Here is an 18135-nt window from a genome sequence, read left to right on the forward strand (position 1 = left end):
CGCCCCAGCCGTGCGCCTTGGGGCGGGGAGCAGGCGCCTGGATGCTGACTCCGGCCCCGGGGCGGCTTGTTGCCCCGCTGCGCGCCGGCTACGGCAGCGGGAGAGCCCCCGCCCTGCGCTCGGGCTGAAGTTCGCACGCCGACCCGGCTGGCGAGGACTGTACACCGGCGCCCGTTTGCCTGCCAAGCCGAGCCTGCCCCGACCCCTAAGATGAAGAGGGCGATCGCTGAAGGTAGGTGCGTCCCCACCGCGGGGACCCCCGGCCGCAGCGCCACCGGGGGGCAGGGCTCCAGCAACTTCCCAGCTGGCAACTTCAGTCCCGTGGAGAGCGCGGAGCGGCCAGGACCCACCTGCCTCCGCTGCCGGGACATGGGACTGAGCCGGGATCCGGGGGACGCGCTGGGAGGCGATCGGGGCTCCCCGCCCCGGCAGTCCGAGCCGGGCATGCGGCCCAAGTTCCGGGGAGAGCAGGGGCCGGTGCTCTGAGGTGTCGGGGGCAGGCTGGAGCTAAGAGGGGGACACTCTATTCCCCAAGGAGAGAGAAATGGGGGATGGAAGGGGGGCTCCCGATTCTGCTCTCTCCCCCGGCACCTGGCTCAGCGCTTCTGTGCCATTGTGGAGTCCGAGCGCCGGTGTGAACAGCCGGGATCCGGAATCCACCGCTCCCGCCTCCCCCGTCGCTAGGTCAGGGACCAGAAGGGCATCGGGCTGTCTGTTGTGGCCAGCACCATCCAGGCTCTCCGTCTGGAGGCTGCACCCCGCACCCCTCCCGAGCTGCCTCCGATGAGCCGGGGCAGCGGGAGTGGGATGGAGACTGCTGGGGGAAGGAGCCTCCTTTGCCTCCCAGCCGGGGAGCCAGGACCTCACCGAGGCGGTTGGCAGGTGGAACGAGAAGCCAAGCCCTGGCTGGTAGGGGAACCGAGGAGCGAGCCCCCGAGACCTGCCAGTGCCGGCGGAGCGCTCCGTGTTCAGCCGGGGGCAGCACTGCCCTCTCTGGAGCACCGGGGCAGGGAGAGAGGCAGCAGGTTCTCCGAGCGCCCCCAAACCTCGGCGCTTTGGGCTGCGACCGAGCGCCCCAGAAAGGAGGGTGGCATTGAAACACCGCGAGGGGAGGAAGGGCAGGGGGTGCCGAAGGTGCGCAGCAGAGGGAGGGCAGGGAAGAGTCAGTCACCAGCATCCCCGGCTCAGCCTCCCAGGGAGGACTGAGAATGGGAGGCGAGGGGGGGGACAAAGGGAAATCTACAGGCAAGTTCTCCTGACTTGGCAAAGTTTGCGGATTCCCCCTTAAGGGGCTAGGGAGAGTGACAGGCCTCTGGAAGCCGGATCAGGGCTAGGGCAGGGAGTCAGAAGGAAAGGAAGCAGTTTCCCGGCAGTGCTAGAGATGCAGGGAGCCTGCAGTGAATGTGCGGGGCTGGGAGAAAGCCTGAGATGTTAGAGGGTTAGGGAGTGTGTGACAAATACATCCTTAACTAATTGTTCCTCTGGCCTACTTTGTCTCATTTCAATGTCCATCCTTCAAGGGCAGTAAACTAGCTGAAGGGGAAATGTCTGAGAACAAAGGGTGGTGTGTAGGTTAGGAATTGAATTGGTCCCACTGAGGGTGCTGCTGGGCTTTCAGAAAAACCCCGTGGACTGTTGCCATCCAAAGGAATAAAAAGCATCTCGTTCCACAGAAAATAGCTCTGTTTGGTTTGCTCAGACAGTCCCCACGATATCGTGGGCTACCTGGCACCTTGCGTGGCTGAACAGGGAGATGGCTGCCAGGAGCAGGCAGTGCTTGGGCAGTGGCTCATGCTGTTAAGGGTAGCCAGCTTGTTCACCTTGGGGTAAAACTTGAAGGACCTGCATTTTGGAAAGCGTGCTCCTGTCCTGCAGGGTGCAGAGACATCCACCGGCTCCGGGGCAGGGCTGAAAACCACCCACAGGTTGCCATTTTTAAATCAAAAGACATTGACGGGTTAGAAAGCGAGTGTTGTCCAGGCTGCCAGTCAAAGGGATCTGTGTGACACAGCTCTCTCTAATAACCCATCTGTGTGTGCAGTCTCCAAAATCCTGTGTTGCTTCCTCCTTTCTGGGGGTGACCCCAGCATCACCTAGCGTTGTTTCTTGGAGGGCACACGGTGGCTGGCTTATTTGCAATGCTCTAGTGAGACATCCCAGCTCCAGTCCAAACGGCAATCAGCATCTTCGGAGAGTTGGAACTGCATCTAGTTTTGAACCAGCCACTGTGTTCATGCTTGAGAGCAGGTTGCTGAGGACCCTTCGGGGTTATTGATGTTTCAGAAGTCACCTATTCGTTGATGTATTATGGTCTAGTGCACAAATGTCCTTATATCTGAATGGGTGCCTGTATCCTGAGCACCCCGAGGATTTGGCTGTGTGCAGACTCCTGGCACCAAGCTGGTGGTTACCTGTGGGTTTTCTGCCTGCCACTCGATTGCAGGGAGCTGTGGGTGCACTGGGTGCACTGGGCCCCAGATACAGAGAGCTCTACACAGAGGTGGGGGCAGCAGCAGAACGTTTTCTCTCTGGTGGCGGCACGCAAGGCTGCATAGGGCATGCTCTCCGCACAGTGGCCTCGCAATGAGGGCCCAACAGTTATCGGCATCACGTGAAGAGCCAGGACATTAAATATAGGAAAGCTGCTACAGGACCTCTGTTCATAAAGCAGGGCAGGTGCACAGGGGCCTTTAAAGGACAGCCCTGGCCTGCTCCTGTGGGGTGCTGAATGCCCTCCACTGCTGGTCCTAAACATGAGTGGGGAAGATGACTGTGAAATGCCAGGTGTACCTTGGAGGACGTGCTCCCAGGATCAGGCCCTGAGCGAGTGAACTGTGGGGCTCTGCCTGCTTCTCCCTTCCTACCTGCCCCCACTTCCCTGGAGTTAGCTGCCAGGGATCCCAGGGGCCTTCTAATCTGGAAATACACAACTGGGGCAGCAAAGCCTTTCGTCGCCTGCCTTAGCTCATATCAAGCCTTTATTAACACCCCTTTCATTTCCACCCTATGAAATCCCCATTCTTCTCCAGGGTTCCGCAATGGGAAAACAGCTGTTTTAAAACCTTGATTCTCCCAAGAAACTAAGCCTGGTGAATAAGTATTGATTGGAGGAGGACATAAGCAGCATTTTATTGCTCTGACCAGGAGGTAACATTCATCAGCTCTTTTTTTTTTACTCTTTATTGCTTTCAGGACAATTTTTGTTACATAATTTATTGGGGGGGAGGGGGTCAGGGATGGCATTTCACAAGCCCCGTTTCCTCCTGGAACCTGTGTTCTTTGGCCCATACCGGGACAGGATACCTGGATGTACAGAAGTTGTGATCCGAGGGTTGTGTGAGCCTCTGTGTTGGTGCTGCTCTCTGCAACGCTGGGCTGTATCAGCACAGATGGTACTGTGCACCCGCTTGGTTCGGTGATGTTTTCCTCACTAGGAGCGCTGGAAAAGGCTGTGCTAGAAAACGATTTAATTAGATCTGGTGAGACAGAGCCGCTGTGACCCTCGTGAGCTCTCTGGCTCTTGAGCAGCGTGTTCTAGGGCTGCTTATCAATAAGCTATGACATGCCAGCCCTGTCTTCAGACTCTGCCATGTCCTGTGTTAATTCCCTCCCTGGTGCTCTGAGCTGGCCTGGACTCGGAGCCTTGTGGCAGCCTACGCAGGAGAAGCTTGTAGGCCCAAGCGGGTGGGAGGCTGGGACGGAGAGACAGGGCAGCTTGCAATGGAACCGAGATCCCGTCCCCTTTTAGAGCGTGACCTCCGCCCTGCTCGGCGGGACCAGGCAGGATCTGCAGGACGACAGAGTGGAAATGGCTGTCTGGCGTTCACCCTCTGCGTGTGTTCCTCCAGCTGAAATAAAGGCCAAGTTCCTGGGCAATCCTGGTGTAACTGCACTGCCTTCAGGGATGACTTTATCTTCTAGGCAAAAACTGCCCCTCCAGTAGCATCTAGTTACTCTGACGCCCCCAAAAGCCTTAGGCCGGAGCTACCGAGTGTAAAGTTGGGGCTTTGGGAAGCGTGGGCCCAAGGACCGCTCTGGCCGGGTGTGCATTCCCATGCCATGTTGCTGCTGCTATTTGCTGTGCTTGTGTATGTGGTGGCAGTGCTATCTGTGAGCGGCAAAGCCCAGGCAGTCCCCCCTGGGAGCCGCCCCTTGCTGCAGGTACCTGTGCTCCCAAGGGAGCCTGGGCACACTCCTGCCGTCTGCCTCGGTGCTGGGTGTTCTGTGCTGTGCTGCTTCCAGGAGAGCCGCTTCTCGCTTGCAGAAAGTGCTGAAGCGGAAACCCGGTGCTTGGAGCCTAGGTGAAGGTGTGGGTTCTTGCCTGCTGGACTGGAGGAGGCTTGGGAGGGTGGATGGAGTCAGCATCCCTAATGAAGAGACTAGAGCTTGTGCTAAAAGCTCCACTCTGAGCCAGCGTGAACACAATGTGCCTGGCTACTGTGCCAGCCTCTCATTGTGCTGTGCAGCGGCTCCTTTTCAAGAGGCTGTGAGTACAGCACAAGAGCGCTATCCAGGCTGCACAGCAGAGAAAAAGGGAGGGGGGGGAAGGAGTCGGTTTAATTAGATGTGTACTCGCTTCCCCCTGGATTTGAAATGCTTTCTGCTGCTGTCGCCTTCATTAAGACATATCTCTGAGAGCCAGGAGCCAAACTCCTCCTTTGATGTTTCTAAAGGAATTGATTTATCCGGGAGGCACAGCCCGCAGCAGAACTATCCTGTGCCTCTCAGAGGCGGCGCTATACGAAGCTGCACGACCATACAGAGGCCTGTGAACGCTGGGAATTGTACGAAGGGCTTGAATGCACTTGAGAAGCTGCAGCGGTGTTGGAACATTTAGTGTAGACACAATCGGCACCGATGGGAGGGATTCTCTGGGCTCCCCCTCCCTGAGAGGCAGTAGCTATGTGGACAGAAGAATTCTCGTTCCGTTCACCTAATGCTGCCTGCTCCACAGGTTCGCTTGGAGGTGGATTTTTCACACCTCTGAGCGGTGTAACTTTTTAGTGTAGACCAGGCCTGAGAGCATGCATGTCTGCGTAGAAGGCTTTGAGTGTGGGTGTTTGGAGCTGCATTCTGGGGCTGCTGCTGGCTGGTGGGGTTTGAGTGTATGGGATTCTGGGGCTTCTCCAGAACAGCTACCAGTGAGTGTGGGGCAAAGAGTCCTGCATTCTGCACTCTGCAAATCCCAGCCTCCTGCCTCCAATATTCACTGTTTCAGCTCCGGGAGGGGCCAGTGGCCAAGGAGAGCCATGAAAAAATAAACAGCGTAAAGCAGGAAATGGCAAGTCTCCGAACATGTGTGTAAATAAGTCAAGACTTAATACAGGCTCCCTCGCCCCCCAAATATGTCTGCCGTTGGGTCTTGTTATGTTTCCCTGTGTCCTCTGCACAAATTCTATACCCCGGACCCCTGGCTGACTGCTGCTCAACTCCAGTTCCGTGCTGGCCAGTGGGACGCCATAGATTTCAGTGCATTGACCCTGGCCTGAAGCAGCACTGGGTGAATGGAATCCAGCGTGTAAAATGGCCATGTTGTGTGTACAATCTACTGTGATGATGGGCACTCCACGTCTACCTTGGCCAGACACAGCGTGCCCGGGCATTCTGCACATGCTCAGACTGTTCATATGTGCTCTATTGTTAGAAGGGCACCAGGAGCTGGGCCTCCAATATCCTATTCCTAGCTCTGCCATTGACTCGGTCTTTCACCCGCTTGTGCCTTAGTTTCTCTGTCTGTAAATTGGGGACAATGGTGCTGACCTGTCTCCCCAAAGGCTCTGTGATGGACTTGGAGGTCATGGGGCAAAGGGGATGGAGATTCTGAATCATAGGGTTGGAAGGGATCTCAAGAGGTCATCTAGTCCAACCTCCTGCTTAAAGCAGGACCAATACCCAGACAGATTTTTACCCCAGTTCCCTAAATGGCCCCCTCAAGGATTGAACTAACAACCCTGAGTTTAGCAGGTCAATGCTCAAAGCACTCAGCTATCCTGCCTCCCCTTAAATGACAAAGTAGCCTCTACTACTTATTCATATCTTGGTATTGGTTATTCCAAAGGAGAAGCAGGCGTGGCTGTGCCTGGGGGCGTAGCTGTGCCGGGGGCATGTGTGAGGGTCCCTTCTTTGGCAGTGACATTCTAGTTCCAGGGTCGGTGCTGTTTCAGCATCAGCTGTGTTCTGTTGCCTATGGTCTGTCCTCCTCAGAGTCCTAGGGCCTTATATTTCAGCTCTTGGGCTAAGCAAAGGTGTCACCAGCTCTTGTGATATGGGATGGATTTCTTAAAGCCCGAGCTCCTAGAGTCAGGAGATTTAGGTGAGAATCTCAGCTTCCATTAGGAGAAAAAAAATCAGTTTCTAGCCCTTGTGTTTGCTGAGAAAAGTGGGAAATGTGACCTGAGTGAGAGGTTCAAGAACCAGAAGACAAATAGCCCCCACATTTATGATTTTTATGGTGTTTTGGGGGCCTGGCTCATGAGTTTTGACAGTGTGGGGTTGGTGAAGCAGAAATCATTGCTGGTCTTGTGGCAGAGAAATTAAATGGGATTTGTGTGGAGCTGGTGCCTGAGCCAAAACCCACTGGAGCCAAAGAGGGTCTTTCCATCGGCTTTGGCGAGTGCTGTCTCAGGCCCCAAGGTTGACCTGGTGGGTGTCTGATTGACCTGGTGGGTGTCTGATTGCGGGGATCACAGTGGAGGTACCTGAGTGAAGCCTGCTATGGGCCCCACTGGTCCTTGGGAGTTATGTCCCTGTTTACTCCAGTGAGGCTTGGTCAGGATTCGGGGCCATGCCAAAGATGGAGGCAGCCGCTCAGCAGCCTCCCTGCTTGGGGGGTCACAGAGACTCTGTATCTCTTGTGGTCCGGTCGCACATGAGGGACGTTTTCTCCCAGGCAGGTCACTGCCCCAGCCAGCATGTTCCTCCATTTCACTGTTAATTGAAGCAGAATTACTTGCAAACAGCCCAGAGTGGAAAAACTTGAGAAATGCCACAAACTTTGCTAGCATTCCAGCTGATCGGATACACTCACAAAACTCTGCGCCGTTTTCTTTAATTCATGTATTTAAGTGCAAGTTCACAACATTTCCTGGAATTTCCACCCCCCTGCCGCTCCTCCATCTGTTCCCCCCCACCTAGATGAAAGCTCAATAGTTTTACCTTTCCTGGGACTAGCCTGGATGGATGTTTTAATCTCAGTCACACTTTCCCTTTTACTCACACGCTGCTCCTTGAATGGGAAGCAAATGAATGTTTACGCTTAATATTTAAACCTCATGTTTCCCTTGCTTCGCTGCGTGTGTGGGGAAATTGGACTGAGAACGCAGCAAGAATGTGGCCTTACTGATCAGTTATTATTGCTATTTATTACTTATCTTGTGCCCTCTGTGTGTGTAGTGCTCTTACAGGAAGAAATCAACCCTTTAAATTTGCACTTGAAAATCACTTTCCTGGCTTGTGGAATTGTCTCCTGTATTCTGCTCGGTGCGGGAAATTGGTTAACTCCTTTTTTGGTAAGAACAAAGGTTTTCTTGAGAACCATCTGGCTGCTGAATTCTTCTCCTGAAGCTGTGCAATTTGCTGGGAGTTCATTTGCGTCTTTAGGTACTAAAGAGAAAGTAAAAGTGACTGATTAGTCTGAGACTGGGATCGTTCTCATCAAAGTGACAGATTTTGCGAGCTGGGTTTGGGAAAGTGTTTAAAACTGGTGTGTTTTCATTAAATTTTGAAGACCGTGGGCAGATTGGGGCTCTTGGCACTACCACAAGGCCCTGGGCTCAGCAGCTCGTGTGTTATTGTCGGAGTGAATTGTATGGCTGTTCACGGCTGTGTGTGCTTATTTGATTATTTTAAATATTGATTTTAGTTGTGTGTCTTTCTCAGGGCTGGGAGTGATGATGAGACCTGCATACAACGCACCCCGTGCATAATTCGGCAATGGTTGTGTGGATCAGGTGGGAGCTCAGCCTGATTTCAATGGCGGGGGTCTCTGGAGACCCTAAATTCAGCTCCTCACCCTTCTGTGTATCTAGGGGCCACGTCCGGGCTGCAGAGCAAGGTGTGAATTCAGCAGCCCAGTTTATGTACCTCTGCAGACAAAAGGCAGCACTGGAGACTGTAACAGGAAATAAGGAGATTACCGGTCTCTCTCTCTGCACATGTAAGTGGTCATTGAAAAGCTGTGGGGAACTTTGTGCCTGGGATGTTTCCCTGGGCACCCCCAGCTGAGAGGGTGCGTAGTGGTCTAGGAAGTTGTAGTTTGGCTGTGGAGCACAAGCTGCGTCTCTCAGGAAGCGTCTCCTTCTCCCCGCAAGTGCCGTTCAGTGACTAGTGTTTTCCATGGCACTACGCATGCTGCTAGCTCTGCCTTTACACTAGGGGGCTGTCTGTCCATTTCCCTTCGGCTCTGTCTGCAGTCTCCAAACAATTCACTAGCAGCCGTTTGGTCAGGTGGGAAATGCTTGGAAAGCTTTTATTTACCACTTCTGGAGTCTATTTGTGCTGCATGCAAACAGCTGTGCTCTGGTGCCGCTCCTCGCATTGGAGCTGTTTGTATTAAACCCTGGGGAGACCTTCATTTCTGTCCCCTGGATCCCATTCTCTCCTGACCCACTGAGAAGGGGCGGCTGCAGCCTGCACGCCATTCAGAGGAGCCAGGGGTCCTCTGGGTTGGTTTGGCTATGTTCCCTGGTGCTTGGTGCCAATCCTGGGAACTGGGGAGCTGCAGGGCCCTCTCCTGAGCGGGGCTTCTGCTTTCCTGTCGCTGCACTGTATGCCCCCTACCCCGCTGTGGAGCGGGGATCAGAGCCCCAGAAGGTGGAGGGGCCTGTGTTTTGCCAATGGGCAGAGCCTTCCAGAGCCCTGGGGCACCGAGCCGTTGAGAGCAGGGCGAGAAGGAAGCCGCGAGTAAGGGAGAGGAGATGCTTCCTGCAGGGAGAACAGGCCTATCAAAACTCGGGGTGGGCGGTAGTGTAGGCTTGGGCCCTCAGCAAGCACAAGGCCTTACTCCTAGGACTGTGAGCACCAGTGCATGAGGAATGGCCCTTTCTGGGGGTGGGGGTCGTTGTTTGAATAAGAGAGAGATGGGGCCCCAGGGATGATAATAAGCCTGCTATTGCTGCACGCTAAGGGAGTTCTCCTCTAGCTTGCGTGGCAGAGGCTGGTGGCTCTGGAGGAGAAGGACACACGCTAGAGCAGGGGTGGGGAACTTTTTGGCATGAGGGCCACATTGGGGTTGCAAAACTGTATGGAGGGCCGGGTAGGGAAGGTTGCGCCTCCCCAGCAGCCTGGCCCCTGCCCCCTATCCGCCCTTCCCACTTCCCGCCCGTGACTGCCCCCCTCAAAACCCCTGACCCATCCAACCCCTTCTGTCCTCTGACCCCCTATCCACACCCCCGTCCCTTGACAGGCCCCTTGGACACCTCACCTATCTAACCCCCCTGTTCCCTGTCCTCTGACCCCTATCCACATCCCTGCCCCCTGACAGCCCCCCCAGGACTCCTCGGCCTTCTATACCCCCTGTTCGCTGTCCTCTGACCCCTAATCCTCCCCCCGCCCTTGAAGGCCCTTGGACTCCTCACCTATCTAACCCCGGTCCTGTCCTCTGACCCTATCCACATCCCTGCCCCTGAGCCCCCCAGGACCTCCTCGCCTATCTAACCCCCTATTCCCTGTCCTCGTGACCCCTATCCACTCCCTGCCCCTTGAGAGGGCCCCTTGGACTCCTCAACCTATCTAACCCCCTGTCCTCTGACCCCTATGCACATCCCTGCCCCTGACAGCCCCCCAGACTCCATCGTATCTAACCCCATGTTCTGTCCTTGACCCCTATGCACCACCCCTGCCCCCTGAACAGCCCCCCCCAGGACTGCCTCCCGCCTATCTAACCTCCCTGTCCTGTCCTCTGACCCCTATATCCACCCTGTTTCCCTGACAGGACCCCTGGGACTCCACGCTTCAACCCCCTGTTCCTGTCCCTATACACAACCCCTGCCCCCTGACGGCCCCCCCAGGACTCCTTCACTATCTAACCCTCCTGTTCTACTGTTCCCTTGACCTGTCCACACACCCTGGCCCCCTGAACGCCCCCCCCCAGACCCTTGACTATCACCCCCCTGTTCTCTGTCCTCTGACCCCTCTCCACACCCCATGCCACCCTGCACAGCCCCCCCGGACTCCTCGCCTAATTCAACCACCCATGTTCCTGCCTCTGACCCCTATTCCAACACCCCGCTGTTCCCTGACAGGACCCCGGGACTCCACGCTAGTATCCAACCCCCACCACCCCCATCCCCCATCCCTGACTGCCCAGTACTCCCCCCCATCCAACCGCTCGCTGTCCCCTGACTGCCCCCTCAGGATCCCCCGTACCTTATCCAACCCCTCAACCCCCTTACCATGCCACTCAAAGTAGCATGTCTGGCAGCCACGCCGCCTGGCCGGAGCCAGACACGCTGCCATGCTGCTCAGCAGAAGCGCGCAACCCCCACCGCCCAGAGAGCTGCTCGTGCGGCCGCGTGGCTGTGGGGGAGGGCGACAGCAGAGAGGGGCCGAGGGAAGCCTCCCTTGTCGGGAGCTCAAGGGCCAGGCAGGACAGTCCTGAGGGCTGTAGTTTGCCCACCACTGTGCTAGAGCATGTGCGTGATTTATACTCATTGTGTCTCTTGTCTGTTACACATAGCCCTGCTACAGAGGGATCATGCCCAGAGACAGAGTCCGCAGCCCGCCGCCTCTACCGCTGGCACCTCAGCTCTGCCTGCCCAGCCCCAGGCTGGAATTCCTTTGCAAAATGCATTTAACAAATCCCAAACAGTGACCAAGTGCCTGGCTCATCTGTCGAGGCATGTGCACCCAGCTCTGCAAGGAGGCACATGCTGAACCAGTCTGCAGGGGTGAAGTCTGCGTCCAGGTCACCAGAGGGAAGCAGCAGCCAACCTGGCTGGGTATCGCTCTCTGAGTCCAGTCAGGGGGGTACTCTCTGCAGAGCATTGCACGACCCTATGCTCAGCGAGAAGAAATGAACTTGTAGGACCTACACAAATGAGAAAGTAGCTTTGACCGGCACTGCCAGTACAAAGATGTGGCCACATCCCACACAACTGCACAGTGGCTTTCCTCGCTACTGTGCTCTGCAGGGAGGGATGGGCAGGAAAATGAGCCTTGGTGGCTGTGAGTCAGCACCATGTTGCTTCGAATGTGCTGCTGCCCCAAGGTGCCTCTGACTGGAAAGTGTGGGGCTTTAGCTACCTTGGAGCACTGGCATCTGAAATCCCTGGGCATGTCCAGGCCCTCCAGGGTATGTGTTGCCATAAAAGAACCAAAGGATTTCTCCTGGACTCTAGACCAGGTTTAAAGTCGCTAGGCTGCAGAGGGCCCCACACACGAATGAGGATGGTAACAGTCGAGGCAGAGGGCCTTCCAAAGTCCCTGAGGCATTTCCACAATCTATTCCCTGATTCTCACTGTCGCTGTCTGGGAGAGGGCAGGTTCCCTGCAGCCCGGAGCTTTGAGATGCCCAGGAAATGCGGCTGCATTCTTGGTGCGCCCTCCTTGGATGGAGCACGCTTCTCCCTGCCCTGATGTGTAGCCCGGCATCATGTGGCTCCGGCCACTTCTGGGACGTGTCAGTTCCTTGTCAGAGCCTGATTTAGCGCGAGCGGTAACTTCTCCCCCGCCACCTCTCTCAATTTGCAGCTAATATCCCCTGATGGGAGGGAGGGGGATTAATAAAGGTAATTGCAGCCCCTCATGATGCTGCGCGCTCATGCTAACCACACAAGCAATGATGGATTGTGGGAAACCGCTCGCAGAAACCGCTCCGGCACAAGGAAGTTGATGTGGAGATGGCCTATTAGCGGCCCCTCTCCATCCCTCACGGCAGGCAGATGCTTCAGGGAACATGACACCTCCTCCTTGGAAAGCCCCTTTGGCCGGTGGGCGTCCCCGGTAGCCTGCGAGGGGAGAGGGCAGGAGAAGGGCGCCTGGGGCTAGGAAGGGGAGCAGAGTGGGACCCGTCCATGCTGTGAACTACCAGGCCGTGTGTTCTGCAGGGGCTTGGCTGTCTCTCAGCAGTGACTGGCGCTGCCCTCTCCCTTCCCAGGTATTGCCTTGATCATTCAGCAATCCACCTGCAGGAGCCCAGGTGTCGCTTAGTTGCTGGATCCTGGGTATTTCCCTAGCTTTCTTCCCCATGCTCCGCCCAGCCGCGGCACCCTGGCTTCCCCTCCCTCTCCCGCCTCTGTGGTGGGAGCTGTGAATTAGAAGCCCTGTGGAGGATGCCATTTGCTGCAGGTTGATAATTCGTCACTCCCTGATTTCACATCTTGAACACGATCTACACTAAACCCTGTTGCGACAGGTGAGCTGGGAGCAGCCTAGACTCGCCTCTGTACAGATCCCCCCGTCCCTCTGCCTCCCCAGCTCTGAGGGGCCCCTCGCCCCATCTGGCCCTGGCAGCAAATCCAGTGGCACTGGGGCCAATTCTGGCATTGGGTGGTGGTGTACTTAAAGCCCCAAATGCTGGAGTCCTGAGGTTCTGGAAGGATCTTCACTTGCATTTCAAAATGCAAAGTACATTTCTGCCCTTCCGGCTATGGAGAAGAGCTGGAAAATGTGGCTCCTGTGGGCTCAAAATGCAGAAGGCAAATAAACAGTATTGTCATGTCTGTGTAAAGGTGTTTTTAAAAAATCTCACCATTTTTGTGGACCTGACTCATGATTTTTGATGCTGCCATGTCCTTGACTGACTGAAACGCAAGGCCTGGAAATTAGGCAGAAATGATCTGGGCTGCGCCCCCGGCCCCAGTTTGGTCCTCATCCTCCAGGGGGTGCAGGCCCTTGCCACAGCTCCTGTCCTGTGTGGAGTGGAGCCACTCCCCAAAACCTGGCCCACAGACTCTGGGTGGGTCACAGCTGACTGCCTGTGTGTGGTGGGAATGTGCCCATCTGGGCCCTGGTGTCCCTGCTGGAGGAGTGGGGTTGTCTCTGAATGCTGGCCTCTGCCTTACGGATTGGAAGGAAGCACCCAGGGATCAGCACCCAGGGTTGGCTTCATTTATTCAGCAGCTAGTGCAGATATCTCTGGCTGGAGAGAGATATCTGCACTAGCTGCTGAATAAATGAAGCCAACCCTGCCCCTTGGCAGTCACCAGGAGCGACTGACTTTGTTTGGACGAGTTTTTCCAGGGTGAAATGCTTTTCTTCACCTAGGATTTATTTTTGGCTTTCCTAGTGCTTGGCTAGTCTTACAGTTAATCCAGGGATTCCAGCCCGTCAGCTGGGAGCTCCTGCCATGCTGCTGGGAGACAGCCATCTCCCAGAGCATTTGCTAGGTCGTGGCCCATAGATTTGCAAGATGATCTTGGATTTGTTTGCCATAATCATCTGGGCGTGTGTAACCCACGTATGCCTGGAGAGAGGCAGTGCCCCCGCTGGTGGAAGGGGGTGTCTGTGTCTACTTTGCGAGCCGGAGGAGGAGAGAGCTCTTTGCACCACACTCACCACAAAGATGGAGAGTTTGCTGTCTCTTCGGAGACGGGGCCAGCCGTCTTGGGAGGAGAGTAGGCTCTGTAGCAATTCAGGAGCAAAGGCTGGGCTAAGGACCAGCTAGCTGTTGTGCTGTGTGCGCGCAGATTGGCCCGGTGCTCATTGCATGAGTATGTGGCATGGAATGCAGCCGGAGCAGAGGCTCTCTCCTTTCCTAGGCCACTGCCCTGTTGTGGGGAGATGGTGTGTTTCAGAGGTAAATGCCCCGGGATGGTGTCTGGGCAGTTCTCCCGCTGCATTCTCGTTGCTTGCCACTGGGCATCTCTGTGGGAGGCATTGTTTGTTCTGATGAATTTGGATCTTGGGGCATAGGTGTTGCCTTGAGGCCACAGATGCAGAAATCTCTGAGAGCAGCCGGGCTGGAGCTGTGCAAGGTTCCCTGGAATGCATCCCCAGAGCGCCTCCCCTCTGAGCATGACGGAGCACATCTAGGGCTGGTGTGTGTGTGTAAGGGGGCGTTCAGGCTTCATTCGCTTTTCTTTGGCAACTTTCAGCAAGGGTCCAGCGAAAGCCAGCTCAGGCGGCATGCTGTCCCGCCCCTGGAGTCTAGGGAGAGCGCCACCCACTTGTGGCACAGCCATCCAGCCGCCTGGGTGCAGTAACTCCCTGTTGCTACTAGTCTGGGCAGAGTTGTTACAGCCCTGCTGCATTCAGATCCTCCTCCTTTCCGTGGCAGAGACCTGGGAGCACATGGGCCATGGACAGCTCTGTGCTTTCCAGGCTCCAGCGAGGGCTGGGGGCTCTGACCTTGTGGCAAGCATCCCCGAGGGCCAAGGAGCCATGCACTGGCCTCTACTCCCTGCCTGTGGGTGAGAAAAGTAGTTTTGAGGCACATGCTGCTGTTTCGACATGAGCAGGCGGTGTGGTCTAGTGGATAGAGCACGGGGGCTGGATGGCCTGGGTTCCAGGCCCAGCTCTGTCACTGACTTGCTGTCAGGCAGGTCATGTAGAGTCTGACAGGCAGAGGCTCTGAGAGCCTGCAGCTACCACAGAGTGGTGAGTGCTGAACATCCCTGAAAAGCCAGGCCTGCAACATCTGTTTCCCTGCTCTCCGTCTGGTCTGTCAATAAGATCATGTTACTCACTTGTCCATCTTCTGATTTAATGTGCATCGGGCCTCATCAGAGAGCGTGCTGGAGGCTGCTTACCCTAGACCTACTCTCTCCAGGTGGTAAAGATGAGACCCTACCAGAGATGGAGCCTTGCAAAAACAGGATCTGGAACAAATGGATCAATCAAAGCCCCACAGGTCACCAGGCCCAGCTGGTCCAGCTGAGAGTGCTGACAGGCCTTGAGAATGAGCTGCTAGAAAAAATATGGCATCTCTCCTTAAAGTCAGCTGCTGGGCTAGAGGGCAGCATGTGTTTCCCTGTCTTTTAAATGACAGGAACTTAGAGCAGTCCTGGGAATTAGGGCAGTGAGCTGGACCTCTGCACCAGGGACACTGGGACACAATAGTTAAAGATGGGTATAAAAACACTGGAAGGATCCTGATATGATGGGAGTTAGTGGTTTCTGTAAAGGAAAACTGGGCATCTCCAGTCTGCAGAATTCTTTGAGCATGTCACCAAAAGCATGACCAGAGGAGGAGTGAGCGATGTTTGGACTTTCTGAAGGTTTTTGCCGAAGTCCCCAACAAGGGGCTGTTAAGGAAGCTAAGTGATCATCGTTTCTGATCCATGACAAAATGTTACCCCTCCCCTTGAGAGACAGAAAGCAGAGAGTGGGAATACAAAATTCTATATTCAACATGGCAGAAGGTTAACATCGAGAGACCTCAAGGATCTGTGCTGGGATTGGTGTTGATAATGGATTGATGTCTCATCTAGAAAAGGGTGTGAACTCTGAGAGGGCAAAATCTTGGTACACCGATGGCACAAGCCTTTAGGTTAATTGAAACGAGAGGAGACTTTGAGGGCTGTTGGAGAGAACTAACCAAGGTTGGTGAATGGGCAACATGATGGCAGAGGAATTTCCGAGCTGATCAATGCAAAGCAGTGCGCACTGGATGGATTATTTCCATCTCCTTGTTCCTATTGCTGGGTTTTAGATGGTCTGTAACTCCTGTGCCCTCCCAAGAAACCTCTGCTCAGAGCGCGCCCCCAGGCAGAATGTTCGTGTATCCAGAAAGGAACCCCAAGAAACCAGAATGCCTCCTTGTTCGTTAATGGTATGCTGTCCTTTGGGGGTATTGTATGTACTTCTGGTCACCTGATCTCAAAATAGACACTGGCGCCCATCTTCGTGCTAAAGTGATCCGAGAGAGGAAGCGAGTTCACTGTGGAGGGAAATCAGAAACCCTGGGACTGTTTGCTGCAGTAAGGCGATGAACCAGAGGGGACAGAAGAGCGGAAGACGCAATAGTGAATGGCACAGAGAAGATAGATCGGCCCCTTCCCCCAGACAACATGGGGGCATACAGTGAAATCAAAAGGCAATGCATTTAAAGCTGATAAAAAGTGATTACTTTAGGTGGACATAGTTAGCTTATGGAACTCATGCCTCAGTGGCGTTTCTTGCCCCTTCCCCAGATGCATCCAGCCCTGGCCACTGTGGGAGATGGATACTGGACTAGAAGGGTTCCCAGTCTGGCCTGGCCGGGCAGGGCCTGGGTTGGTCTCTGGCAGGCAGGGATGCTGGCAGGATGAGTGCTTAGCATTTGCCCTGTTGTGCTCAGTAACTTTTGCTACCTTGGGGGTAATATTTTATTCTCCTCCAACCTAGGGGCCGCCGTGGCGAGTGCGACAGACGCTGCTGGACAGTGTGTGCTGCCCACGGTGCCGTTCTCTCAAGCCACTGTGCAGCGTCTGGACACCACACAGAAACGTGCATGTTTAGCTTGGGATTTGTTAGCAAATTTGTTTGCAGGAACCGAGACTCAACGTGTCTGGGTGGGGCTGGCCTGTGCTGGGGAGGGAGTGGCACTGGAGGCCGTTAGCCAGTGTGCACAGTGGCTTTGGAGGCGGCATCAGCCTAGCATGCACCCCAGTGGTGCCGGGTGGTGGTGTGAATCCGTGGTGCCTCCATGCAGTGTGGGGCAGCATGGCCCCTGGCAAATGGGAGCTACCCGGCCCAGCCCCAGCTGCCCCGGCCCCTGCGCTGCCTCGGCTCGCTGGCAGCAGAGGCCAGTCCCCGACGCGAGGTGACGTGTGGAGCATGTTTCTCTGGCTGCGGCTGGCACTGGAGTGACGCTGCTATTAGATAACTGGGGAGAGGGGAGCCATGGTCAGTAGTGGCACATTTCACAGCACCGAGGGCTGCTCCCAGTGCTTGGGCTTGAGGCAAGAAGCTGCCTACTTTCCCTTTACAGTAGGGCTTGCAGGGCTTGATCCACCGCCAGCTGGAGTCAGTGGGAGCCTTTCCGCTGGCTTTAATGGGCTTCGGGGCTGGCCTGGAAAGGTACGAAGGCCAGAATGGACCAGCATGACCCTCTCGACTGATCCCCTGGATAGCCAAGCCGGAGAGTAGCATGGGGGATCAGGTTCCGCCGGCCACTCAACGCTCAAGAGAGACCGTCTCATAACAAAGCAGCGTGTTCAGGACAGCGCTAAGGACAGACCCCCCCATAACAAGCCAGAGTGCAGCTTGCCTTTACAAGCGTCCCTAAAAATAGCACACCCGGCTGCCCATGTGATGCGCTTTAGTAGGAAAATAGGTTCATTCCCCAGCTCCTCGGGGAGCATTGGAAACAGCAGAGCGTAAACCGTGGTTTTTTTCAGGTGATAACTACTTTGGATGTGCCCTTTCCAGCCGTTTTCGATTACATCCCCGTCTCCAGCGGGGCTGTGGAGGGCAGCACCCGGCCCCGACGATCTTTGGAGAAGATCTTACCGGGCTGTATTTGCTTGGTTGCTAATTAAGAGACTGTTCAGTCCCCACTCTGTCCCCTGCAACTCCCTGTAAATGCAGATAAGAGCCATTACAAATCCATCACAAGGTACATTAAAATCCCCTTGATTAATAAGCAGGCGACACTGAAATCTACAAGAGCGTGAGCAGCCAAGGGGAACGTGACATGGCTGGGCACTGAGATGCTGAAGCAACTGGGCAGGGCAGCTCTGCTCCCCGCTGGGCCCAGGCTCACCACAGGGGCGGCACCTCTTCAAAGGGGACATCGGCTTGATTCGGCTTGGGGAAGCAGCTGCTCACGCAGCCTGGTATAAATGGCGAGTGTCGGTGCCAGAGCCCTCTGGTGTGCTCAGGGACCCTCTCCCCCCGGCTCCCCGTCCGAGCCTAGCTCAGATGGTTGGAAGGATACGGGGGAGTTGAGCAGCTGCAAACCTGCATATCGGAGGAGAGGAGGTGAGATCTTCCGGAGAGGGGGCTTAGGGTACGCTCCTGAGGAAGGGAGCGGGAGGGGCGGCTGGGTTCCCGGGGCAAGGTTTGAGAAGCACTCCCTCTGGATTCCTCAGCATTCACCCCGAATCTCCTGGAAATCACCAGACAAGGCTTGAGCTGCCCCTGGATTCCAGGAGGCGTGTCCCTTCCCTGCATGCTGTGCTGGCGCTTCCACCACTCTGGGCCCTTGTGACTGTGTCTAACCTGCAGCCCCTGTGGAGGCAAACATTGCTTCCAAGCTCCTCAGAACCCCAACCA

The 18135-nt window shown here is 55.5% G+C and overlaps 1 protein-coding gene across 1 annotated transcript in view; it reads left to right on the plus strand.

Annotated features, from left to right (window-relative positions):
• Nucleotides 1-135: 135 nt before the first annotated feature.
• The window catches only part of RTN4R (reticulon 4 receptor), a 132441-nt gene continuing 114441 nt past the window's right edge, over nt 136-18135 (plus strand). The window contains exon 1 of the mRNA XM_032768341.2: nt 136-232. Within this exon, the coding sequence (XP_032624232.1) occupies nt 211-232 (22 nt within the window). The 5' untranslated portion in view covers nt 136-210. The remainder of the gene's footprint in view (nt 233-18135) is intronic.

The sequence above is a fragment of the Chelonoidis abingdonii genome, chromosome 22 (genome assembly GCF_003597395.2).
Source record: "Chelonoidis abingdonii isolate Lonesome George chromosome 22, CheloAbing_2.0, whole genome shotgun sequence".
Classification (NCBI taxonomy): domain Eukaryota; kingdom Metazoa; phylum Chordata; order Testudines; family Testudinidae; genus Chelonoidis; species Chelonoidis abingdonii.